This window comes from Nuphar pumila, chromosome 2 (genome assembly GCF_984573655.1).
Source record: "Nuphar pumila chromosome 2, dmNupPumi1.hap1.1, whole genome shotgun sequence".
Lineage (NCBI taxonomy): Eukaryota > Viridiplantae > Streptophyta > Magnoliopsida > Nymphaeales > Nymphaeaceae > Nuphar > Nuphar pumila.
The window spans coordinates 31,425,231-31,452,223 of NC_143250.1; the positions used below are offsets into that span (position 1 = coordinate 31,425,231).

A 26,993-nucleotide genomic window follows, 5' to 3' on the forward strand; every position below is an offset into this window, starting at 1 on the left:
TGGGCACAATCTTACATGGTATCAGAGCGGGATCGCATCTGATTTCAGTTCAAGGGCGTGAATCCGATTCCAGAAAGTAACTCGAGAGATTCATCTTATGTTCCAGGTCTGAGTTCGTGTCTTTCCATTGCAAACACAAAAAAAAAAATCTTTTACCCCTTCATCGTTGCTTCTGGATCTGATTGGTGCATCAGATCTGATTGGTGCATCTACCTTGCATTAACATCAGTTCTGACTCTTCACATCGGAACTCTCATCTTACAACATCTATTGGGTTTCAAACTCGTATACCCAATTTTGTCCAACCTGACGTTATATTTTGGAGTTTGTGATAATCTGTGGAGCTTCTGACCAGTACTAATTGTGCAGTCCACTAAAGGTATTCGAGAAGCAGTGACCCGTTCCTAAAAAAAAAGGGTCATGAACACCGATTGTTTCTCTAACTTGTGGGACTGTCTTGTTGATATATTTCTCGTTCTTCAATTCCATTTATTCTTATTCCCTTCATGAATTCTCCTTCCCTTCCATCTAGCTTCCTTGGTCAACTTATTTCTGAGAAACTCACCCACTCGAATTACTTAACTTGAAAGAGGCAAATATTGCCTTTTATTAGGAGTTTGGATCTCTCTGGATATCTTGATGGATGTCCCTACACCACCAGAGTTTGTTTTGCAAGAAGAGAGAGATGATAAAGGGGAGGTTTCCAACAAATCGGTTCGTAATTCAGAATTCACAGTATGGAGGAGAAAGGATTAGGCGGTTGTGGCATATATTACTTCTACTCTTTCCCAAGAGGTATTAGTGGGCATTCCCGATGAATGCTCCGCTACGGAGCTATGGCAGAGGTTGGCGCAAACCTATTCACAGATTTCAGAGGCCAGAATCCTACATTTGAAGAAAGAATTTCAGCTCTTAAAGAAGGAAAACTTGTCAATCACAGAGTACATGAATAAAGTCAAGACCATCACTGATCAACTCGCCATGGTGGGCTATGAAATTCCTGACAAAGAAAAAGTTCAACAGGCACTAAATGGTCTTGGATCTGATTATCACATGTTAGTCACATCCCTCCTATGCCTTCCTTTTTTACCAAGTTTTGAGGATCTTCGCGCGAAGCTATTACAATATGAAGTTACTATTCGAGGAGAAGAGATGCACTCGAGCCACCATGATGTATTGGTTACAGGGATGATGTCAGGACGAGGACGTGGAGGCTTTTGAGGTGGACGTGGACAGAGAAGGAATAGTCAAGGAGGATGAGGATTGTTGCCCACGCCCAACGTGTCACCTAATTCTTTCCCAGGGAATCAGAGCTCTAGAAACATACCGACATGTTTTCAATGCAACAAAAGGAGGCACATCAAAGCTAATTGTTGATTCAATCCACAAAACAAGGGAAAATTCAATGGTGCAGGATCCTCTCACAGAGGAAGAATAGGAGAAGGCTCGAAGGATGATGAAAAGGATAATGTGAAGAATCTTCTGATATCTGCTCTTTCAAGTTTAAGCTTTAAGCAAAATGAGCAAGGAACCTGGTACATTGATTCTGGGGCTGCAGCGCATGTGACAGGTGATGTCGGTAAGATTTTAAAACTCGTTCCTTATCGCGGAAAATTTCATATTAAAACTGGAGATGGTACTCTTCACTCTATATCTCACACTGGAAATGTTAACCTTTCCCTCCCTAATTCTTCTCTAAATTTGTCCAATGTCTATCATTCTCCAAGTATTGTCAAGAATATTGTCTCTGTCTCTAAACTTGTCTTGTTGATGATACTAATTCTTTTGTTGAATTCACTCCTTCTATATGTGTCAAGGATCTTCTCAGGAAGAAGACGCTCGTTGAAGAAGAACGACAAGAAAACATGTATATCCTCAAGGAACTTTCTTCTTCTTATGTTCGTGGTGCTTCATCAAATTCATTTGTCGTTCAGCCAGTCCATCCAGTGTCGTCTAAAGATTGTTTTAGTTTATCTCAGTGTAATAACCCTGTGTCGAGTGGACTTGTTCCAGAGTCTAGTCTGAGTGTTGAGTCTGATACTCCACTTTGTTCCAGTTGTCAAATATGCAAGAGTCATGTCATTCCTTTTAATTCAATAAATCAAAGAGCTTCAGTACCTTTTGAAATTGTGTATTCTGATGTTTGAGGTCCTGCCCCACAAACTTCTTTATCCAGAAGTCGCTATTACGTAACCTTTATTGATAGCTACTCCAGATATACTTGGATTTATTTTATGAAACATAAATCTGAAGTGTTCAAACTCTTTCGTTCATTTTCGCTTCAGTCTATAATCAATTCTTGTCTAAAATTCAGCATTTTCAATGTGATGAAGGAGGTGAGTATCTATCAAAGGAATTTACTGAATTTATTCAAGATAATGGAATAAGTCGTCGTATATCTTACCCACATACACCACAACAAAATGGTGTGGCGGAAAGAAAACATCGGCACATTGTAGAAAGTGTCTTGAGTATGTTGCATGACACTCACATTCCCGTGAGTTTGTGGACTGAGGCCTTCCACTCAGCTGTGTATATCATAAATCGTCTACCCATGACATTGCTAAAGAACCAAACCCCTTATTTTGCTCTTTTCGGGATTCAACCCGATTATAATGAGTTGCGAGTGTTTGGCTGTATATGTTACGTTCATATTGATAACTCTCAACGAAATAAGTTTCAGGACAAGGCATGTGTGTGCAAGTTTGTGGGATATGCTGACCAATACAAAGGGTATCGATGCTATGACCCCATCACTCATCGCATCAAAGTCTCACGAAATGTTGTGTTTGATGAAACCATTGTTTAGCACCCAGGAAGTATAGATGGACACAATGAGGCCGTTGAGTGGTACCAACTGTGGCTTGCCACTGAGTTGCTTAACCAGATAGACACATATGATGCTTCCTCATGTCACACGCCACTTGTTGAACCAAGTGAGACCGGTATTGAACCTCAGATCATGCCACCTGTTGAACCGAGTGAGACCGGTATTAAACTTCACATGGAAGAATTGAGAAATGCGTAGGTTCCTAGCATATCTACTTCAGATGCCGCAAAATTTCAAGGAATCGTCTATGTACGACGAAACAAGAATAATGATCAGCCAATTGATGTGCAGCCCAGACGAACTGAAGAATTCGCCATCCTATTGAGAGATGGGTCAGTTATAACTTCTCTACAGATCTGCAATTATTTGTTTCTCAGATTGAAAAGCAAGATGAACATGTCAGCTTCTCGGATGCATACATGTCAACCAAGTGGATTAAAGCCATGAATGAGGAGATGGAAGCCTTGCATGAATGTGGAACTTGGGAGATTGTCCCTAGACCCTCAAACAAAAATGTTGTAGGTTCTAAATGGGTCTATAAGATCAAGTACAAACCTGATGGATCCATTGAACGCTACAAGGCAAGACTTGTAGCCAAAGGCTTTACTCAAGAATATGGGCAAGACTATGATGAGACCTTTAGCCCAGTGGTCAAGATGAGAACAATTCGATTAATTTTATCTTTGTCGGTTCAATATGGTCGGACTCTCAATCAGCTCAATGTCAAAAATGCATTTTTGCATGACAGTCTGAAAGAAGAAGTATATATGGAGCAGCCTCCTGGTTATGCATAATGCAATCCCAACACTCATGTTTGTAAATTACGAAGAGCCATCTATGGGCTAAAGCAGGCCTCTCGTTCTTGGTTCGATAGCTTCTCTATCGAAGTTCAACGACGTGGATTCATTTGATCTTATCTCAATCATTCCTTATTCATTTTTCGAGATCGTCAGGTCAGTACTTTACTTCTCATATATGTAGATGATATTATTATCACTGGGAATTCTGATGAACATATAGAAGTTACAAAGACTCTCTTGAGTCGAAAGTTCAAGATGAAAGATTTGGGGGTTTTGCGTTATTTCTTGGGAGTTGAAGTAGACCATCGGGATAGATATCTTTCGCTAACTCAACACAAATATACCTTGGATTTACTGGATAAGGCAGGTATGAAGGATTGTAAACCTTTGTCCACTCCTAGTGTATTGAATTATGAACTCAGTGTTCTAGATGGGGAGGCATATGGAGATCCCAAACAATATCGCAACCTCGTGGGTATGCTTCAATATCTCACTTTCACTAGACCTGATATTGTGTATGCAGTGAATCAAGTTTCACAATTCATGCATGATCCACGCACAGAACATATGAATGCTGTCAAGAGAATTCTTCGGTACTTAAAGGGAACACTTGGGGATGGCTTAGTTTACCATCAATCTAAGACCAAAGGAGAGCAACATAGACTAATTGTGCATGCAGATGCTGACTGGGCTGGAGATCCAGATGACAGAAGGTCAGTGTCTGGCTATTGTGTTTTTATTGATGGAAACTTAATAGCATGGAGTAGCAAGAAACAGCGTGCAGTTGCACGATCCAGTACAGAGGCTGAGTATAGGTCTATGGCAGCAGATACAACAGAGGTTACATGGCTGAGACATCTTTTGGTAGAATTAGGAGAAACCATTCTACCCACTACTCTTTTGTGTGATAATCAGAGTGCCATCCAGATTTCCTTCAATCCCATTCATCATAGCCGTACAAAGCATATAGAGATTGATCAACATTTTATTTGGCAAAAAGCAGAAGACAGGGAAGTTGAATCTGCTTATATTCGGATGGCTGATCAGGTGGCGGATTTGTTCACTAAAGGTCTTACCAATATACAATTTTGGTTCTTCAAGAGCAAGTTGTCCATGGTGCATGACCATGCACAACTTGAGGGAGGATATTAAGACTGACTGGATCGTTGTATCATTGTACCTATTATGGGTTTGGATCTGGACCCGAAATCCATGTATTTATTCTATTGTTTGTATTGGGTCTGGATCTAATGTAACATAATGTAATATCCGGACCCAATCTAATTTTAATATAAGTATAACATATAAGGCACGATCCTGTTGTTGAGGATCGTACCACTCATTGTCGCAGCCTCCCTCTCTCTCACAGGCGTCTTCTCCCTTCTCTGCACCAACCCAATGACGCTGGGCACAATCTTACACATGCATGAGCCGCGAACAGGACACAGGGATGTCGTCAAACGTGTGTTGAGGTATTTAAAAGGTACCATTGGAGATGGGTTGATATATAAGAAAAGTTGGAAAGAAGGGGGCATGCATGATGTAATGATCTACAGTGATGCGGATTGGGCAGGAGATCCTGATAAAAGGAGGTCGGTTTCCGGGTATTGCATCTTTCTTGAGGAAAACTTAGTATCCTGGAGCAGTAGAAAACAAAAGGCAATAGCTAGATCAAGTATTGAAGCTGAACACCGATCAATGGTTGCTGCAACTGCTGAAGCTACCTGGACAAGGCATTTGTTGAATGAATTGCAGGAACGGATCTCAAAATCTATCTTATTGTGTGACAACCAAAGTGCCATCAAAATATCTTTTAATCCTATTTTCCACAGTAAAACAAAACATCTTGAGATAGATCAGCACTTCATTCGACAGAAGGTTGAAGACAAAGAGATTGAGCCTCATTTCATACCTACGGAAGACCAGGTAGCAGATTTATTTACAAGGGGTATGACGAAAAGCATATTCTGGTTCTTAAAGAACAAGTTGTCCATGGTATAAGACCATGCACAACTTGAGGGAGGCTATTAAGTGTCGTGAATTCAGTCTGGGTTCGATAAACAAAACATCTTGAGATAGATCAGCACTTCATTCGACAAAAGGTTGAAGACAAAGAGATTGAGCCTCATTTCATACCTACGGAAGACCAGGTGGCAGATTTATTTATAAAGGGTTTGACGAAAAGCAGATTCTGGTTCTTCAAGAACAAGTTGTCCATGGTACAAGACCATGCACAACTTGAGGGAGGCTATTAAGTGTCGTGAATTCAGTCTGGGTTCGGTTTGGGTCTGATCCAGACCCGAACTCAGAACTACGTGTTTGACGTGTTTACTGGGGACACACATGTAATTCTATGTTTTGTTGTAGGACAGATATGTCCATGATAAAATTACTTGCAGCCCAAAGCCTCTCTGCAACTCCTTCCTCTACTTTAGTGTTTTCTTCTTCTGTTATCTTTTCTTCTTATTTTCTCCTCATTGCATATCAGCACCAGAACTCAAGTTCTAACAATAACTTCTCCATCCGGTTTGAAGTTGTCAGCATAATGAAAATGTGGATGTAAATAATAGGCAGTTGCATGCAAAGGCTTATGAAAGTTGCAAGTCTCATCGTCTATCAATGATATCCCAAATAGATTTATATTTTCTTCCAACCTTGTCAAGGTTTGAAGCAATTTTCTCCTTTGCTCTATTCATTGCCTCGTACAAAAATCTTATAGCAGGTTCATCTGCATCAACTAATCGCAACACTTTCACGAGAGACAGTATAACTTTAATTGCATATGATATGACAGCCCAAAACTTATGATCATTAAGAACAATATAAGAAATGTTCTTAGCATCAGATTTCTTATAGTAATTAGATGACCTAAAATTTGAAGATAAGAACCTCGACAACTCTTTCTTATAACATCAAATACTATGAAGCATGAAATATGTTGTGGCAAAACGAGTGACGGCTAGACGTAGAAGTTTTTTTTTTTTTTGAACTTTCTCATCGAATTTAATACCCATGCATGACTATAAATATATCTTGGATTTTTTTTGTCTTTTCCACTGTATCTTTAAAAATTGATATCTTTCCAATATCTTCTAACATAAGATCCAAGCAATGCGCCGCACATAGTGTCCAAAAACATGTTTTTCCTACTGTTAACATATTCTCAGGTGCCACATAATTTGGTGCATTATCGGCAATGAATTGCACCACATTACTTTCACCAACTTTTTTAACAACTTCTTTAAACAACTTACACAAATTTACACAAGTTTTTTCCATGTCGCTGATGTCAACGGACTTCAAAAATACTATCTCAGATGAGATGTTCACAAGAAAATTAATTAAGTTGTCTGCTTTTTCATTTATCCAACCATCTGCCATAATGCTGCAACCAACCTTTGACCATTCATTTTTGAACTCTTTTAAAATTTCGTGAGTACAATCTACCTCGTCCTTCAAAATCCATGTTCTGATCTCGTGATAAGAAGGCGATTTGAACCCTCGCCCATAATTTGCAATAGCTTCTAATATTGCACCAAAATATGGACTGTTGCAAAGATTAAATGATAAGGCATTTGCATAAAAAAGTCTATCAATGGCACGACATACATTTTTCTTTCATCCCTTTTGAAAACAGTGTTTATTGTGGTTTGTCGTGCTTCTTTGTTCACAAAGAGATCCATAGGACCACCTGTGTTTGTTTTTGCATCACTACATGATCCACTGGTTTCTTTGTTCACATTATCGCTTGTTGATGATCCAAAATAAACACTCCTCCCGATATTCAACTTGTTTTGTTCTTCCTCTTGTTTTTTTTTCTTCTGATCCCTTAGATGATTCTGAAAAAATCTTTTCACATCAGGTGGAACCGTTTCGCACATGCTTACACCATGTTTTGTGTTAGCTAAGTGATGAGATGCCTCTTGTAGTCTGTTTATGACAGTAATTGCAAATTACATGTCTTACGAGTTTGGGATCTTTAGTGGGATTTAAAACTTTAGCTCCATGAACCCATCCTACATCTTTTCCCATTGTTCAACTGCAAAAATGCATATAAGAAAATATATATTAACACAAAGATTTAGATTACAAGTACCATTCTTTGATAAAAGACACTCAAAATAACAGAAAAAGATTTTGCTGCATTTTATGATTCAATAATTCAATAGTCAACAAATGCACAAACAAACAATAAACTAATAGCAGTTGCAATCTGAATAATGAATGCATACATGCTTGTGTATACGAGAAACCAAAAAGTGCACAAGATCTTTAACCAAAAAATGTGAACTAAGCCAAGCGAAAAGAGTTAAAATGGAACAAGGCTAATCGATTCAAACTTTTTGTGCAACGGGTTTTCCCGTGACGGACATGGTCTGTCACTGCTTCAAATGATGACAGTTGGGGCTACTTTAGGCAACGATTCAGGGTCGTTGCTAGTGAGTCAATTTGTTGTAGTGAATCTAGTGATAGACCCCTTCTTGGTGAAAAGGCAAGGTCACAAATTTCCAGAATTCTCCACAGACCCTAATACAATTGATCATGCATTTATTTTAGCATTTAAATCATATTAATTCATGCATGATCCGATAAATAATTGTATTAAATTCCCACATTTATCGTTAGTTTCGAAAAAATGTGCGAAAAAGGTAAAATTTGAAAAAAGCAGAAATTGCGAGTTAATTCTGCGATTTAATAATTTTTTAGAAGCTAGTCACTTGTAGTAGTTGGATTTTAAGTAGATTTAGTTCGGAAAAATAAAGAGGAAAAATTCTTAGAAAGTGTAGTAAAAGTAGTCTAGGCTAAATAGTGTAGAAACTAGTTTTTAGAGAAAGCAATTTGCAGAAAGCCTTTTTTCGGAATTTAGGTGAAATAAGAGCGAGTGTTTTTGAAAACTTTTTCCTTTAAAAAACCCACTTAGGGGAAGGAGAGGGGGTCCTTCTTTGCCAATAAGTGAACCCCTCTTCCTCTCAACCCCTCTCTTCTTTCCCCCTCTTTCCTTCTTCTTCCCTCCTTCACCAGAGTTCTAGATTTCTCACCGGGTTCCGTCGACGACAAGGGAGAAGCCGCTTCTTTCCTCAACCCAGTCCAGCCACGATAAGCATTGCTTTCTTCTTCTCTCTTTGATTCCCTTCTTCTCATCTCACGAATTCTGATTTTTTTTTCTGTAAATTCTATTTCATTTAGTGTAGTTCATTGCAACTAGTTCATTGCATCTTTCATTTCACGCTCTATCCTTCATTTTCATCATCGAATCAGTATTAGCATCATTAAATAAATTGATTTGTCATACTGCATATAATCATCAGCTATGCATCTGTTCTGTATTTGCAGTGAAGTATCCAAAATCTAACGGTTTCACTTGCATTGTGAATCAAAATCAGATGTGATTTTCACGGTGAAGTTTTGATTCACCGTGAAAATCACTTTGCATTATCGTGAAACCTGTGTTTACAGTGAAGTGCCTCTGGAAATTCCACCAGAAACGGAAGATTCTGTAAATTTCAGACAGATTTACTGTGAAATCTGTATCTAATTCATCAGCTGGTAGTTTTAGATCTGCCGAAATCTTCAGCTCATCTGTGAAACCAGATCCGCCAGAATTGCTAATCGGATCAATCGAATCTGCCGTAGGAATCTGCAATTGAATTCACGGTGAATGCCTTTGATTTCACCGTGAAATCCTTTTCCTGTGTGTTCTGCTGGAGATCCACCGTAATCTTCATCTTCTGCTTGAACCGGTTTGCATTCGCCGGAATCCCCTTCAGATCTCTGGCTGGAATCCACTACATTCGCCGGATCTGTTTCAGCCTGCCGGAATCCCCTACCGTGAAAGCATCCATCGTGCTTTCTCTGTTCTTGTCGTGAACTTCTTCACAGCAACTGCAATTATTCGTTTTTGAATTTCACGGCACCTGAGTCCACCTGAGTCACTCACGGCACCTGAAATTCATTTCAGGGCAGATTTTAAACTTTATTTCACGGCTGAGCACCTGAGTCCACCTGAGCCTCATCTCCGGCAGGCCACTCTACTGAGTCCACCCGAAAGCCATTCAGGGCACTTGATTTTGATTTTCCATCCTCAAGGCAACTTGTGCCTTTGATTTTCACGGCTGGGTCCTATTTTTACAGCATTAGGTTTTTTTTATTTCATTTTCAAGGCAACTTGTGCCTTTGATTTTCACATCATCTTAGCTAGTCTATGAATTGTTTTTTTTTTCTATAATCGCATATGCATTTTCCTCGTATTTGTTGAGTTTCATTTTATTCATCTCATATTCTAGAGTTGTTCATTTACCAGCATTTCATTGCATTGTGATCCTGAATTTCATATTTTTCTTACATTTGCGGTTACACTTTTCACATTTTGTTCTTGCATCTTAATTTTGCATTTGCAATCTTGTGCATTCGCTTAGCATTTGTTGTTTACTCGCATTTGCATATGTCTAGTATGTGCTGTTTACTTGTTTGCATTTCATTCATTAGCTGTTTTCACGTTGTTTCACATTGTTGCTGAGTGTTTATTTTTTTTGGTTGTTTAGTATTTGAATTATTTGCATTAGCTTTTAGCATTAGCATTCGTTTGGTATATTTTTCATAATTTTGCAATTCAAATAGTATATCTTTCGTATAGCTCTTGTGTTGCTCGTGTGCTTTTGAATTGTACAAGAAGGCGTGGAGAAAGCAAGCAAGTGATATCTTGTGCGCACGTCCGACACGCGACACGAGGCACGAGCGTAGAAGACACCTTTTGCTTTTCTTTTAGAACTTAGGAATTTAATTCAATTTTTTGGTTTGTAATAAAATCATTTTAAACCATCTGTGTAGGGTATTCATTTGTTGTAATAGTTAATTAACTTTACTTTCCTAGTACTTTTTCATTTGGCAATAAAGCATAGTTTAGTTGCGTGTTTTGAATACAAGTATCCCTCGTTCCCTGAGTTCGACCCGGTTTTATATTTGGTGTCTGGTTTTCACATTACTTTTCATTTAAAAATCTTTTCAAAAATCATTTTATCAAAAAGAGACATCAAATTTTTGGCGTTGTTGCCGAGAAACGGCGAAATACAAGTATTCACTTTATTGCCTTGTGTTTGTTCTCGTATTTTAGGTTGTTAGTTTAATTCAATTCTTTAATTAAGATGGTTTAGTGGATTAATTAAGATTGTTTAATTTGCTTTTCGTACTTAGGATTAGAACCACGTGTTTGCACAACGTAGGGAACAGTTTACTTTTCCTGCACAACCCACCTATAGGATTCCCTTAGAGGTGACTGTGCACGATTGGTACCGTGCTCATAGTTTGCTTTTCGCAAATATCCTGTTGAGTGCAAGTGTGTGGTGTTTGTTTGTTTCTCGTTTTCAGTATTTGTTTTTTTTACTCGCTTTGTGGTTTGGCTACTAACGCGTTGGTTAGATAGAAAACCCCAAATTAGGACGTATGCTATACCGGTCTACCTCGTGGTGTATGCAAGGGCGACGCTCGCTTGACCCCGAGCTGGTAGAGCCGATTGAAGACCCAGAATCCCTTATTAGGAGAGCCCAGAGATCTACAATCATGGCTGAGGATCAGCAGATGATTCGTCCCCTTAGGGAGTACTTCATGCCCAATACGTATATTCTTGCCTCCTGCATCACGAGACCTGACGTAGGAGCGAACCACTTTGAGATTAAGGCTAGTGTGATCCAGATGCTACCTTCGTTTTATGGCCTTAGTAATGAAGACCCATATTATCATCTCGACGAATTCCTTGAGATTTGTTCGACAGTGCGAATCAACAATTTTGGAGACGATGCTATGAGGTTAACCTTGTTTCCCTTCTCTCTGAAGGATAAAGTCAAGCATTGGCTGAAGGCGTTAGATACAGTTCAAATTACCACTTGGGAACATATGCAAAGGGAGTTCCTAAATAAATATTTCTCAATTGGTAAGACGAATCAGTATCGAAAGACCATCACCAGCTTTTCGCAAATAGAGGGAGAATTGTTTCACGAGACTTAGGAGAGGATGAAGGATCTTTTCCGCAAGTGTCTCCACCACCAGGTGCCCCGTTGGCAACTGCTGCAATATTTCTATGACGGTCTTACTGAGAAGAAGCGTCAAATGGTTGATTCGTCGTGTGGGAGCACTTTCATGCTCAAGAGTGAGGACGAGGCTTGGTCTTTATTTGAGACCTTGAGTGAGAACGCGATGCATCATGCCTTGTCTTCACGGCTCGATAGTACTACATCTGTGCCTAATGATCCTAGGAAAGTAGGGATTTCCAAAGTAGGGTCCGAGCGAGATTTGCAAACCAAAGTTGACCAGTTGTCTAGAAAATTAGATCAATTTCTAACCAATTCTTCACGAAGTCCAGTAGGAAGAGTCTGCGAGCTATGCGCTAGCCCTGCACACTGTGTTTCAGAGTGTTCGACAGCACCGATATATCCTGAATTCGTTCAGGAGCAGGTGAAGGCTGCCCAAGGTTTCGCTAGACCCGTGCACGATTCATTTGCACCTACATATAACCCAGAATGGCGAAACCAATCCATCAGCCCTCCCAGACACAGCTTAGACAGAGTAACTTTTCACAAGGTTACTCGCGTCCTATTGTTCCATAGGTCCACCCCCAGTATAGTTTGCCTTCTCCTCAGGAGCCCACATCGAGCATATCATTTCAGGAGAAGATGTTAGAGGTTTTTTCTGACATTAAAGTCACTCTTTGTTCTCATACACAGTCGATAGCCAAGCTAGAGACTCAAATGGGACAGTTGGCTGAGACCTTCAGCAGACAAAGCAAGGAAAACCTATTTAGTCAACCTGTTGTCATCCCCAAGGAAGAGAATTCCATGTCATTTGACCTGCACCCTACAATTTCACACCCTGCGCAGGTCAAATCAGTTACATCCCTTAGGAATGAGAAGGTGTGTCACCCCATTCAAGAATCGACTCATGATCCCAATGTCATAGCCACTGACGAGTCGATCTCCTTCATTCGGCCTCAGGAGAAGGGGCAAGGCCCGCAGCATGCATTATCATCATATATTCACCGAACCCCAGTTTCTCAAACATTAGGACCATCGATTGCTTACAGCAAGCAAGAGATGCGAATGCAAAAGATGCTTGACCTAGTCAAGCAAGATCATATTCATCCTTTGTTTGATTCTACATTCAGTGATAGTCGATTGGTCCTAGACTCTCCTTTTGAGAATAGTCTCCCAGAGGAGACTAACCTCCGTTCTTTCTGTAGCGAGAGTCATGATACCACTTTTAGGGGTAGAGTGGGCGAGAACACAGTGCGCAGTGTCATAGATGACACTCTTTTCTTCAGAGAGCCCGATTGAGCGAGACTTCATGTCCATTGATCTCATGGACGATGAAGGTTTTTCCAGAGATTCCTCTGACTGGGGACGTGAAACTTAGCGTTTTATGGGAGGCAGTCCATATCTTGTATATTATTAGATTTACCCTTAGGATTTGTAGATTTTCTTAGGTTTTTCTTTTTCTTTTCATTCGTGAGTTTTCATGTCATGTGCATATTTCCTTCTGTGTACTCGTAGAATGTGTATTCATAATTCATGTCAGGTTGATTCTACTATTTTCCCTCATTTATTATGTTGCATGTGCATTTACTTAGTTTCATATAAGCATGGGGGAGTGCCACTGGGAGAGTGTCATTCAAGCATAGGGGAGGATGTAGTTTGCACACCTTGATATTTCTGTCTACGTTGCACATATTTACATATTTTTCACGAAAAGTAGGTCTTTAAAGAAAGAGTTTGAACTTATGAATGTTATTCGAAATCTAATGTTTTTAGAGGCGTAGTTGTTGTTGTTGTTGTTGTATTGACATTGCACAGGGCATAAAAGCAGACCATACACAAGCCATAAAATAAAAATAAGTGCGAAAAAAAGAAAAAGCATGAAAAATTGAAAATTAAAAGAGCTGAAAAAGAAAAAGTTCACTACTTAGAAGTGTGATTGAGAAAACCTGTGCAGAAAACATATGAGCGAGGATGAATAAATAATAACTTGTATTTATTTAATTTTTCGAGAATAAAACATAAATAATTATGATATTTAGAAAAGTAAAAGAAATTCTTTTTCTGTGGTGGTATATAAAAGACTAATTATGTTTTGATTATGTAATAACAGGAAATATTTGTAAAAACAAAGTCTTTAATTACCTACTACTTTTGAAAATGTGTAATATTTTGCATACATGACAGAGATGTTTGTAGGTAGCATCACTGCAAACCCTCACGAGACCTTACCTAGGGATTGAAAGGGCATATTGCATGTGCTAAATGCAATCGTGATTCCTACGAAAGTGAGTTAGTTTAAGTAGTTGTTGATTCTTGCAGTTTTGCTTCAACTTGCTCGAGGATTAGCAAATGATAAGCATGGGGGTATTTGATCATGCATTTATTTTAGCATTTAAATAATATTAATGCATGCATGATCCGATAAATAATTCTATTAAATTCCCACATTTATCGTTAGTTTCGAGAAAATGTGCGAAAAAGGTAAATTTTGAAAAAAACATAAATTGCGAGTTAATTTTGCGATTTAATAATTTTTTAGAAGTTAGTCACTTGTAGTAGTTGGATTTTAAGTAGATTTAGTTCAGAAAAATTCTTAGAAAGTGTAGTAAAAGTAGTCTAGGTTAAATAGTGTAGAAACTAGTTTTTAGAGAAAGCAATTTGCAGGAAGCCTTTTTTCGGAATTTAGGTGAAATAAGAGGCAGTGTTTTTGAAAACTTTTTCCTTTAAAAAACCCACTTAGGGGAAGGAGAGGGGGTCCTTCTTTGCCAATACGTGAACCCCTCTTCCTCTCAACCCCTCTCTTCTTTCCCCCTCTTTCCTTCTTCTTCCCTCCTTCACCAGAGTTCTAGATTTCTCACCGGGTTCCGTCGACGACAAGGGAGAAGCCGCTTCTTTCCTCAACCCAGTCCAGCCACGGTAAGCATTGCTTTCTTCTTCTCTCTTCGCTTCCCTTCTTCTCATCTCACGAATTCTGATTTTTTTTTCTGTAAATTCTATTTCATTTAGTGTAGTTCATTGCAACTAGTTCATTGCATCTTTCATTTCACGCTCTATCCTTCATTTTCATCATCGAATCAGTATTAGCATCATTAAATAAATTGATTTGTCATACTGCATATAATCATCAGCTATGCATCTGTTCTGTATTTGCAGTGAAGTATCCAAAATCTAACGGTTTCACTTGCATTGTGAATCAAGATCAGATGTGATTTTCACGGTGAAGTTTTGATTCACCGTGAAAATCACTTTGCATTATCGTGAAACCTGTGTTTACAGTGAAGTGCCTCTGGAAATTCCACCAGGAATGGAAGATTCTGTAAATTTCAGACAGATTTACTGTGAAATCTGTATCTAATTCATCAGCTGGTAGTTTTAGATCTGCCGAAATCTTCAGCTCATCTGTGAAACCAGATCCGCCGGAATTGCTAATCAGATCAATCGAATCTGCCGTAGGAATCTGCAATTGAATTCACGGTGAATGCCTTTGATTTCACCGTGAAATCCTTTTCCTGTGTGTTCTACTGGACTCATCACCTCTGCTGCTGGAGATCCACCGTAATCTTCATCTTCTGCTTGAACCGGTTTTCATTCGCCGGAATCCCCTTCAGATCTCTGGCTGGAATCCACTACATTCGCCGGATCTGTTTCAGCCTGCCGGAATCCCCTACCGGGAAAGCATCCATCGTGCTTTCTCTGTTCTTGTCGTGAACTTCTTCACAGCAACTGCAATTATTCGTTTTTCAATTTCACGGCACCTGAGTCCACCTGAGTCACTCACGGCACCTGAAATTCATTTCAGGGCAGATTTTAAACTTTATTTCACGGCTGAGCACCTGAGTCCACCTGAGCCTCATCTCCGGCAGGCCACTCTACTGAGTCCACCCGAAAGCCATTCAGGGCACTTGATTTTGATTTTCCATCCTCAAGGCAACTTGTGCCTTTGATTTTCACGGCTGGGTCCTATTTTTACAGCATTAGGTTTTTTTTATTTCATTTTCAAGGCAGCTTGTGCCTTTGATTTTCACATCTTAGCTAGTCTATGAATTGTTTTTTTTTCTATAATCGCATATGCATTTTCCTCGTATTTGTTGAGTTTCATTTTATTCATCTCATATTCTAGAGTTGTTCATTTACCAGCATTTCATTGCATTGTGATCCTGAATTTCATATTTTTCTTTTACATTTGCGGTTACACTTTTCACATTTCGTTCTTGCATCTTAATTTTGCATTTGCAATCTTGTGCATTCGCTTAGCATTTGTTGTTTACTCGCATTTGCATATGGCTAGTATGTGTTGTTTACTTGTTTGCATTTCATTCATTAGCTGTTTTCACGTTGTTTCACATTGTTGCTGAGTGTTTATTTTTTTTAGTTGCTGCGGTTGAAGGGAAAGTTTTATAGGACGACAATTAGGCCCACTTTACTATATGGTACGGAATGTTGGGCTGCCAAGAGACATCATATTCAAAAAATGAGTGTAGCTGAGATGCGTATGCTTAGATGGATGTGTGGAAATACAATAAAAGATAAGATTTGAAATGGGGTGATACGTAAGAAGGTAGGTGTTGCATCCATTGAAAATAAGATGAGAGAGAATCGTTTACGATGGTTTGGACATATTCGGCGAAGGCCTAATGATGCTCCAGTTAGAAGGATGGAGAAATGGGATAATATATTAGTTAAAAGAGGTCGGGGTAGGCCTAAGAAGACTTGGATGGAGATGATAAGAAAGGATATGAATGCTTTGAACCTCACCGAGGACATGGCATTGGATAGAAATGATTGGAGGAGAAGGATTCATGTGGAAGACCCGAAATGATTTTATTTTTTGGTTCATATCGCCGACCCCATTTTTTGGGGATGAAGGTGTAGTTGTTGTTGTTTAGTATTTTAATTATTTGCATTAGCTTTTACCATTAGCATTCGTTTGGTATATTTTTCATAATTTTGCAATTCAAATAGTATATCTTTCGTATAGCTCTTGTGTTGCTCGTGTGCTTTTGAATTGTGCAGGAAGACGTGGAGAAAGCAAGCAAGTGATATCTTGTGCGCGCGCCCGACACGCGACACGAAGCACGAGCATAGAAGACACCTTTTGCTTTTCTTTTAGAATTTAGGAATTTAATTCAATTTTTGGGTTTGTAATAAAACCATTTTAAACCATCTGCGTAGGATATTCATTTGTTTAATAGTAAATTAGCTTTACTTTCTTAGTACTTTTTCATTTGGCAATAAAGCGTAGTTTAGTTGCGTGTTTTGAATACAAGTATCCCCCGTTCCCTGAGTTCGACCCGGTCTCCACCACTTGTGAGAACCGGTTTTATATTTGGTGTCTGGTTTTCACATTACTTTTCATTTAAAAATCTTTTCAAAAATCATTTTATCAAAAAGAGACATCAACAATTTCAAATCATATTCAAAATATCGCCACAATATATGCAATATTTCTGAAAATATTATGAAATTATCATGTGGTATAATTAAAAAAAAAAAGATCTCAAAAAAAAAGTTGAAAACATTTCTAAAATACCCTGATATTTATCACTATATTTACAGAACTTTCCCTTGCTTATGCTTTCTATAACTTAAATACAAGTACTCTTAGTTTCTATTTTTATTTTTAAGAGATTTTTCGTGTTCTCTTTACATTATTGAAAAAAAAAATACTGAAACCTACTTATTTTACTATTATTGTTATATTGTATTTTTTAGTACAGAGATTTTTGCCAAGATTTATCTAAAAGCTTATAATATCCCAAGAACAAAGATTTTACCTACAACCAAGACATGACTATGACTGAAAGTTACCCCGCAAAAAAAAAGATTTAAACTGTGATAATGGTTTCAGAAAGAATAAATGAACAAATATTCAGTCATACAACACAATAATATTCATCAATCATTAAATCCATACTACATAAATTGTAATAATCTGCAAAGTAAATATTCAATAGTGCATACTAATTTGTATTTCATCAATCAACTGACTCAATTTTACTGCTTAAGAAGCATGAAGGCAAACAAATGACAAGTTCTCATTTTGCATTGCCAACGAAAAAAGTTCACAATTTAGAGGAATAGAAAGGCAAAAGAATGAGTGATAAGGGTAGCTTGAGACTTACGTGCACAAGCTACCTTGAGGAAGACGTGTAAATGCGCTGAGAAGGAGAAGAGATAAGAAGAAGAAGAGGAGAATGAGAGAGAAAGAGAAAAAACTAGAAACGAGAGAGAGAGAGCGTAACTGTTTCGGGTCTCCACCACGAGAGAGAGAATGTTGTGAGAGGCGAGAGAGAGAGACTGCTGTGAGAAAAAAAAACCCGAGAGAGAGTGGGGTGAGAAAAAAACGAGGGGCTTAAACATAAAGGGCCCCCGACCCCTTTATGTTTAAACCCTAATTTTTGGTCAAATGAGGGTTTTGACCCTCATTTGACCAAAAGTAATGAGGCATATGCGCCTCATCCTAAGGCGCGACTCGCCTCAAGGCGTGCGCCTCAAGGCATATAAGGCGCACGCCTCAGGGCTTTTGCGCTTTACTCGTACGCCTCAAAGCATAAAGCCCTTCGCCTTGAAGCGAGGCGCGCTTTTTGCGCCTTGAGGCGCGTTTTTAATAACACTGCTTTGCACACCTTTTTCTTTACAAAACTTTTTCTTAAAAGGAAAAAGATACATTTTTGAATAGTTTGGATGTTCAAATCTTTTATGCCAAGTTTCAATATCATTATCTTGGACATAATTAAAAAAATATTTTGGTGGAAGAGATAAAGAATCAATGAAATAGAAATCTCCCCTCCTATGGCTTTGCCCGATCCATTTCTCTGACTGAAGATCCTACATAAAGCAACTTTTAGATGAAGAGGAAATTTCATATCCATGGTCAGTAAGTTGAGATACAGAAAAAATGCTTAAATTTAACTTAGGAACAATCCTAATTTTTTGAACAAAAAAGTTTTAAGAATTTAAATTTCTAATACTTTTAATTTTTAAAAATGTTGCCGTGGAAACACAAGGCAAATTTGGGTTAGTGCACACGTCAGACAAAGCAATCTCATGCAAGGTCATATGAAAGGAAGCTCCCGAGTTAAGAATCCATGAGCACTCACCGGGATAAGAAGTGGAAGCAATGGCGGTACCCGATGTAGAAGATTAAGATTTGAGCATTTGTTGAAGCGTCATAGTTAATTACCAGAGTGTCTTTTAGTTCTCCTCCACTTTTGCCTTCTTCCGCTTTCTTTGGTGTGGATTCTTCTACGAAAGTCACCTTGTTTCTAAGCTTTGGACAAAGTGGTTTAATGTGACTTGGCTTACTGTAAAAATGACATAGGCTTTTTTAATCCTCTATAGTTGTTGATCCATGAGCCATTTTGCCGCCCAAATTGTGGAGGTCTATAAGATCTAACATTGTTCCAGGGCCTAGATATGGCCATTACTTCATCTCCTCTTTTAGCCATGCCAAGACGAGTTTCTTTTTGGCATACTTCGGCAACGACATCTTCCAAAGGAAGTGAAGATGTCCTATGAAGGAGAGAAGACCTTGTTCAAACTCCGAACGTAATCCATACAAAAATTGAAAAAATTACTCTTTTTTCATTTGTTCCTGCCTAAGTTTCACGTCTTCGGTGGCCACCCACTTAGGCTTTAATAGTGTCAATTCATCCCAAAGAGGGGATAATGCACTAAAGAAATTATGAACATTCATGTCCCCATGCTTGGTTCTAATTTTCTCTTACAAGTAATATTGTCTTGCAAGATCTTTTTGAGTGGACATGTCTTTCATGAACAACCAAGCATCATTTGCCTTTGTAAATTTGGCAATATTAGCACAAATTTTCATTTCAACATTATTCATGAACCATGCAAGAATCTTAGCATGGTTACTCTCCCAATCTTCTATTTTTTATTTATGATCTTCAATAGCTTTGGATCGAGCATCCCTTAAAGAGCATTTTCTTGACCTCCTTCAAGTTTGGTGAGCTTGAGTTGAGGTTCGAGAATCGTGCTCATCACGTATCCCCAAAGCTTCTTTTCTTTGAGGTTGTTCTCCATAGTGGAGGCCCAGATCATGTAGTTAGTATCATTGAGTTTGAAGGAAAGGTCAATTTTGTGTTCATGCTCTATTTGAATGATAGAGAGAGGAGAAAAGTATAGAAGAGTATGGCCACTTGCAAGCACCATGAACACACGAACACTTTTGGATGCTTCTTCACAAACACAAACACAAACACGAACACGAACACGAACACTTTCTACAAGATCAAGAAAACTATGGCTCTGATACAATGTAATAAAATGAGCGAAAGATAAATACAAGCCAACCTAAGTCACGGGGATTCGGCCAACCGGGTGCCGCACCCGCGACGACGCGACGCAGGTGCACGTGCGGGTGAGGCACCTGGTGCGGTCAACGCACCCAGGGTCATTTTTGTCCAAATTTAAGACTGAAAAAAAAAATCAATGTTTTATTGCTTGAGAGGAGGAGGATTAGGGCAAAATACTTTTGCCCTAATCCTCCTCCCCAACCTCCCTCCTGAAGCTGACGCCGACATCGCCTCCGATGACTTCGTCGACGCCGATGTTCTCTGACTCCTTCCGGCCGCTCCTACTCACTTATCAGGTATGTCTCTCTCTCTCCCACTCTCACTCGCTCTCTCTCTCTCTCTCTCAATCTCACGAGCTCTCCATCACTCTCAGTCTCTCTTCTCTCACTCTCAGTCTCACTCTCAATCACTGTACCCTTACCTGCAAACCTACACCCGCAAAGGCACCTGTACCCAGGTTATCTTCTTGTTGGTTTCTGCTATTTTTTGGAACTGTTATGTGAACATTGGGCCCTATATGTGTGCCAGAAAATGGCCATTATGAATAGGTTTCTGATATTCTGTAAAGTTGTCAATGAAAGCGTGAGCCGTTATTAAAACATTATAAAGTTAATTATTCTGTAAAACATAGGTTTCTTGTAATCTTTAAACGATTAACCTGTTAATGACAAGTTATGTTTTTTCTCTGATAAGCAAGCTAGGAGATAACCTTCTTGTGTTCGAACTGGAGGACCTCGTTTAGGATAGTGGGACCTATCTCATTCGACCCTATAGCCGGCCATATGTTGTTATGGAGTGTTTGTTCTGTCATTGCAGCACCACCCTGACTTTAATGAGCTGAAAATTTTGAGATGCGAGTTGTTTTTTGAGTGTAAATGTGACTTGTGTTCTGTCACTTATTTTTTCTGGGGGTGTTCCTAAGAAATAACTAGTCAACGAATAGTTAGGCTTATAAAATTTCTAATACCAAAGATTCCTATATTGGTGCAAGTGCCACTTATATATAAATCTATACCATTATGTTCATAAGTTTCTTAAGATAATTTCCCCCCCTTTTTACTCCCTTTCTTTAAAGGGTTGTGACTATTCATTGCATTCATTTGTTAGTTGTGACCATGTAAGCAACAAAGCTTTTTAATTGTTTCCCAATCATTAATCATCAAGATGATGACCACATAGAACTCTTAGGCAGTTTGGAGTTGTGGTTGGTCATCTCCAATCAGCTCCCAACATCAGAGGCCTATCAATGTATCTCAATTAGTCTAAGTTTCCATCAGTGGTGTTGCACAAGAAACATAGGAACAAGCTTTAATCTTCCACATTTCCATCAGTGGTGTTGCACAAGAAAGTTTGTTTATTGTGAATATGCTTAGAAGATACTACAATAGTGCAGGTTTCATTCGATGTTTTTATATTATTGTTGCAGTCTTGAATGTGCATTGAAAATTCAGAATGAAAGTGAATTTGTCCAACTGATTCACATTTTTTGATATAAGAATGGGTTTTGACTATTTTTTTGTGTTTTAAGGACAAAAATAACGAATAAAGGGAAAGGACTTGCATCATCCTCATTCCCACATGTGAGTTCTGCTGCTAGTGTTGTTGAACTTTTGTAGGATATACTTTTGGTATATAATTACCTCATCGCCATATACGTTGTGTAGGATATACTTTTGGTATGTAATTATGTATTTTTTGCTTCTTTTGTTAGTATACTATATAATTTACTTCTTTTCTGCTTTACTTATTTGATTGTTTTTATAATTGTGGTGTTGGTTTTTATGATGTAGAATAGAATTGTAAATTGTTAATTTGATTTATTGCATGCATGATGATGAATTGATTTGATGATATTGTGATAATTGTTTTTTATTTCATTAAATGTTGTTAATTGTTAAAACTTAAAAATTATATATATATATATGTGTTTTTTTTTGCCGCACCCTCGCACCCATGTTTGTTGAAAGTGCCGCACCCCCGCACCCATGTGACATAGAAGCCAACTAAGGGCATACAAAAGCATAATGCAATATGCACAACCACAAATCCACTATGGATAACACTAAGTCAACTAGGGAATGCAACAAAATATAAAAATAAGGATTTTACTAATGAAATGCTTAGCAAGAGGCGTTAAAATAAATGGGGACAATATGTCCCTATTTATACACATCAATACATACAAGGGGGAGCCTAGGGAGCTCCCATGGAGACGTTAGGAGCAATCCCAATGGCTCTATGGGTAATTTCCATAGAGCCCCTAATGGCCAATTAAATTTAAAAAAGAAAAGAAAAACTATTCTAACTAACCTAGTTACATAATGTGAAATAACCAAAATGCTCATGTTGGGCATATATATATATATATATATATATATATATATATATATATATATATATATATATATATATATATATATATATTAACAAGCCATTGTTGTGTAGACCAGGGTAGTCCGGCTGGTTGACACTCTTTCCCAAAAGTGATGCTTTGATACCACTAATAGAAACTTGACCCCTAGAGAGGGATGGTTTCGACAAATTCGACCTCAAGAAGGCTCTAACGTAAGGAAAAGCTAGGAAAGATATAAATTTGTTCTCGATCTAGCTAGGCTTTACGTCAGATAGGGCCAACAACAGGGCAAAGGGAAAATATTGATCCATCTGAGTGTAGGGATGGCAGTGGACCAGGGGACAACGGGGCTCCGCCCCACCTCGCCCCGTTTGGACTGGGGATGAAGGGCATGAAACGGGAATGGAGGTGGGGATGAAGGTTAAAATCTATCCCCGTGCGGGGATGGACTTACGCTTTTCCCCGCCCCGCCCCGTCCCAATCCCCGCCTAGCCCTGCCCTGCCCCGTCCCCAATTCTTTAAGGAATGACTATAGACTAAGGGGAAACGGGGGCCCGCCTCACCCCCGTTTGGACCGGGGATGGAGGACATGAAACGGGGATGGAGGGGGGGTGCAGGTTAAAATCCATCCCCGTGCGGGGATGGAGGCGGGGGTGGAGGTTAAAATTCAGAAACGGGGTGGGGTGGAGACCTTGTCCCCTGCCCCCGCCCCGGTCCACTGCCATCCCTATTTGAGTGGGTTGCTGCTAAGGAAAACGTGAAAGAGAAGAGAAAGAAAAGGTGTTCCCTCTAAGAGTATGGCTCAAGAACAGGGACAACAACAAAAATTAATTCACTAATTTTATTCATAATTAATCAAGAATAATAACACTTATTTATAGAGTACCTAAGAGTCCTAAAAGAGGTAAAAGACCAAAAATAAGAATCAAAATAGGAAAGGAGGTCCTTCGGTCCCTGTCGGACTGGGTCTCTTGGGCGGATTTGGATCCAAAATGGCTTCAGGACAGTTCGTAACAAAAAACAGGTTGGATGCCACCTTCCTGACCACTAGGAACTTTAAGTTTTCGATAAAAGCCAACTCATACAATACGACTATATGATACAGTTTAATACAAACTCATATCATGCAATACAAGTTGATTAAAGTGACTCTTTTTACTAAATCATATTGGTTCATGAATATACAATACTATTTTTACAGCATTGGACCATAGCCTGTGTTATTGTTAGCAATGTAAAACTCCATGAGTTTCCCGTTGGCTTTGGTGCAGCAAGTGGCGCACACACCGGATATCAACTTCTCGAGTCTGGACATCCTTTAACTTGAATGCCTTAAGCCAGCCCACCTAACCAAGTGTGTGGAGTACTTGTGGGCTGAGAATTTGGCAACTGGAAATGCAATAAACCGTAAGCCAAGTAATTGCATCTCAGACCTAGGACACCTCAGATAAATCTTTCATGATAGAACCGATTTCAAAAACACAGTCAATGAGTCAACCCATGAATATGAAGCATTTGGTCATGCTTAACTGAAGTATATGCATCACTGTGTAGCATAATGCCACGGCATGACACAGTAGAATATCTAGGCAATGCAAGGGAACAAAGAAAAGAAATTGAGTATATCATATCCATACCTCAATGCCCTGAATGATACAGCAACTTCCTGGATGTTGGTGGTCGTCGAAGTGGTGTAAGTAATGGCCTTAATAATTCGAGTGGTGGAACTCGAGAGCTCTCTATCCTTCATAGCGTTGATTCCTTCATCTCCCATGGATTCAGTAGGTGGAACGCCATCTTTATCCACGCAAGGATCAGCCACATGGCTCGAGTTGGATTCTTTCTGTTCAACACAAGGAGGATCTTGTTTGAACCACTTAACATTGCCTGACTTTCGCTTTTTAGCGCTTGTGAATCGATTGTTTTGCCCATCTTGCAAGTTGGGCCTATTGGTGGAACCATCATCACGATTGATCAGAGGCAGAGAGCTACCGATATCTTGGAAGTGGATTGAAATACCAGCAGCACTTCTCTCTTCCTTATCATTTTCAGTACCCTTAATAACCTGCTGTCCACCGGCCTCTTGTTTCTCGTCACCTTTCTTAACAGCACTATTATCAGTATCAGCCCCGCAGAAAGGATTGCCAGAATCGGCATCAGCATTGGTGATTCTCGTCGAAGTAGACACGGGCTCCTCGCCTTCCCCCTCTTTGGCCATAACATCCGGGTGTGCCTCCTCCTCTTCCTCCTGTACCCCTGAGTCACGAGCAAGACCATCAACAACATCAGCAGACAATGCCGGAGGATTATTACCCTCTGTAGCAGATTCACCGTGGTCGTCACCTTCAACTGATTCTTCGTCGTTTTCCACAGCCCCGTCACTGGCACGGGAATGAGAGGCAAAAGGCACTGTTCTTCTTTTCTTGGAGAAATACTGAGTTTTCCTTCTGTGCTTCCGGCTGGACTGGGAAGACCTAACAATTGACATTCCCAAAAACAGGAAAATTTTGGCTCATAACTTCAGCCATGAAAAACACCCCCACACGCGCGCGCACACACACACACACACAGGGAGCAAAACGAACCGCTCTTCGAAAGCCTCGAGTACGTCACAGCAATTCTGAAGGTTCTCGACTGGTTCCCACGTATTTGCCGTCTCCGGCCATCCCCGCCTTGAGAAAGAGGAGCAAAACGGCAAAACATAGAGAACCCAATTATTTGTCAAAGAAGAAGAAACCAACAGAGCAAAATTCACACAAGAATAAGAAGGAACTTGTACCATTTTATGAGGTACTGGACCTGACCCTGTAAAAATAAACAAACAAACCCGCAAAAAAATGAAAGGTGATTAAGCCAAAGGAAACCCAACCCAACAAAACTCTCTCTCTCTCTCTCTCTCTCTCTCTCTCTCTCTCTCTCTCTCTCTCTCTCTCTCCACAATACCTTTCGCGTCCGCTTCTTCCGAACATCTTCGATTTCGTAGAATCCATCGTCGAGTTTGGATCGCTCCAAGGCGCGCAGCTGGGCCTCCTGCTCTTCCTCCTCGGGATCAGCGTAGTCCTCTTCCTCGGGAGGGTTCTCCTCTTCTTCTCCCCTCCCTCCTCCTTCGTTCTCCTCCACCATCTTCTCCTTACCTTTCTCTTGCTCCTTGGATTGCGCCGATTCCGGAGTGCTCGCTGCTGAGGCCTTCTTCGACTGCTTCATGGCTGCTCTCTCTCTCAAACCGCAAGAACCCCACTGACGTATGCACACAGATCGAGGCAGATGGCGTGGCGCCTTCCGAATTTTTTTTTCTTTCTTCGCTATTTCACCCCAAATTAGCTCTCATCTTTTCGGACTGTTCGTCTGTCACAAAGACACGAAGAAATTGACACGATATGATCTGTTCATATAGCATAGAAGACACGACACCAGAATGAAGGAGAGTTTCCTTGCGGCATAATTTTCAGGCAGCAACGCTCCGTGTTTCCTTAGATTTTCTAAAGATCCTGATAGTAAACAGCAATTAAACATTTTCTTAAGGTTCGTGAAACATGAGAAAAGCACTTGTGATTAACTTTATGATTGTCATAAAATTTTTTTTTAATCCAATGATAAAACCTCCTTATCACCGACTTCGCATTGGCTCCAGTTGATAAAACCTTTGAGATACCAACGCCCACAGGAAAGTACACCAGCTTTGACCTTTCGTTCACAGTTTTCAAACTTGTGTGACGTCCTGTCAACTTAGTGAATTTTACAAGTCCGACCCACCAGACGAGTGTAGGCCCTCATGGGCATTGCTACCCACCAGATGAGTGTAGCATAAGATTGTTTTGAATATTGTGAAAGTTGGTTACAAGATTGACCTTGTGACCAACAATCACACTTCCACTTTCTCTACTGTGATTGTTGATTCTACTTGTGATCAAAGCAATTTTCGTCTCTTTCACATTTATGACAAGTTTCAGCTTTTTGGTACTAGAGTTCCCGGTCATAGAACGGGCAACCGAGCATATTAGGAGCAAAACCCGTCATACTAGGTTTCAGTCTAGTCCTTACTATTTGGCATAATTGGATCTTGTTTGATCTTTATCAAGTTTAAGTCAAATGAAAAAAAAACTAAAGAGAAATTGGGTTAAATTAGTTAACAAAACATGTTTTAATATGTAAACGGGTCAGATTACCTTGTTAAATTCAAAGTATACATACCAAATTGTTAGGTAGATGACAATTACTTTATTTAATTGAAAAATAATTGTACTATACCAAAACTATGATCTCTTTTCACAAATATTTTGTAATTTTCGCTATTCTTTCAATGTTCAAAATCATAAATACCCAAATTCACTATGACCTTTTTAATTCTCGCATGTGATGAACCAACGATCTTCGCATAATGGGTAACGCAAATAACCACTTAAAAGGAGTTACGCACATTTTTTCTTAAGGATATCACAAAGGTCGCATAAAATTTATGTGTGAACTTCCTATTAATCTCAAAATTTGAAACATTGAATATGTGTTACAGACACCATCGATCGAGCTCAGTTCTTTGAAAAATGTGGATCTTCGATGTGCGGGCAATGAAAAATGAACAATTGATATTAGGGGTGGCAATCGAGTCGAGTTGGCGGGTCAGAATACCTCAACACGAACATGACCCATTTATTAAACGGGTCAGATGTGGCA

The 26,993-nt window shown here is 39.3% G+C and overlaps 1 protein-coding gene across 2 annotated transcripts in view; it reads right to left on the bottom strand.

Moving 5' to 3' along the window:
* LOC149845167 (chromo domain-containing protein LHP1-like) overlaps positions 1–25,597 on the bottom strand; it is a 51,765-nt gene extending 26,168 nt beyond the window's left edge. The window contains exons 1-5 of one of the 2 annotated variants that reach the window (XM_089995569.1): positions 25,266–25,594; positions 25,102–25,127; positions 24,908–24,994; positions 24,666–24,796; positions 23,960–24,578 (exon numbers count right to left, since the gene is read on the bottom strand). In XM_089995569.1, the coding sequence (XP_089851695.1) occupies positions 23,960–24,578; positions 24,666–24,796; positions 24,908–24,994; positions 25,102–25,127; positions 25,266–25,526 (1,124 nt within the window). In that variant the 5' untranslated portion in view covers positions 25,527–25,594. Of the gene's footprint in view, positions 1–23,959; positions 24,797–24,907; positions 24,995–25,101; positions 25,128–25,265 lie in introns of both variants that reach the window. The other variant, XM_089995568.1, reaches the window with a different exon arrangement.
* Positions 25,598–26,993: the final 1,396 nt, after the last annotated feature.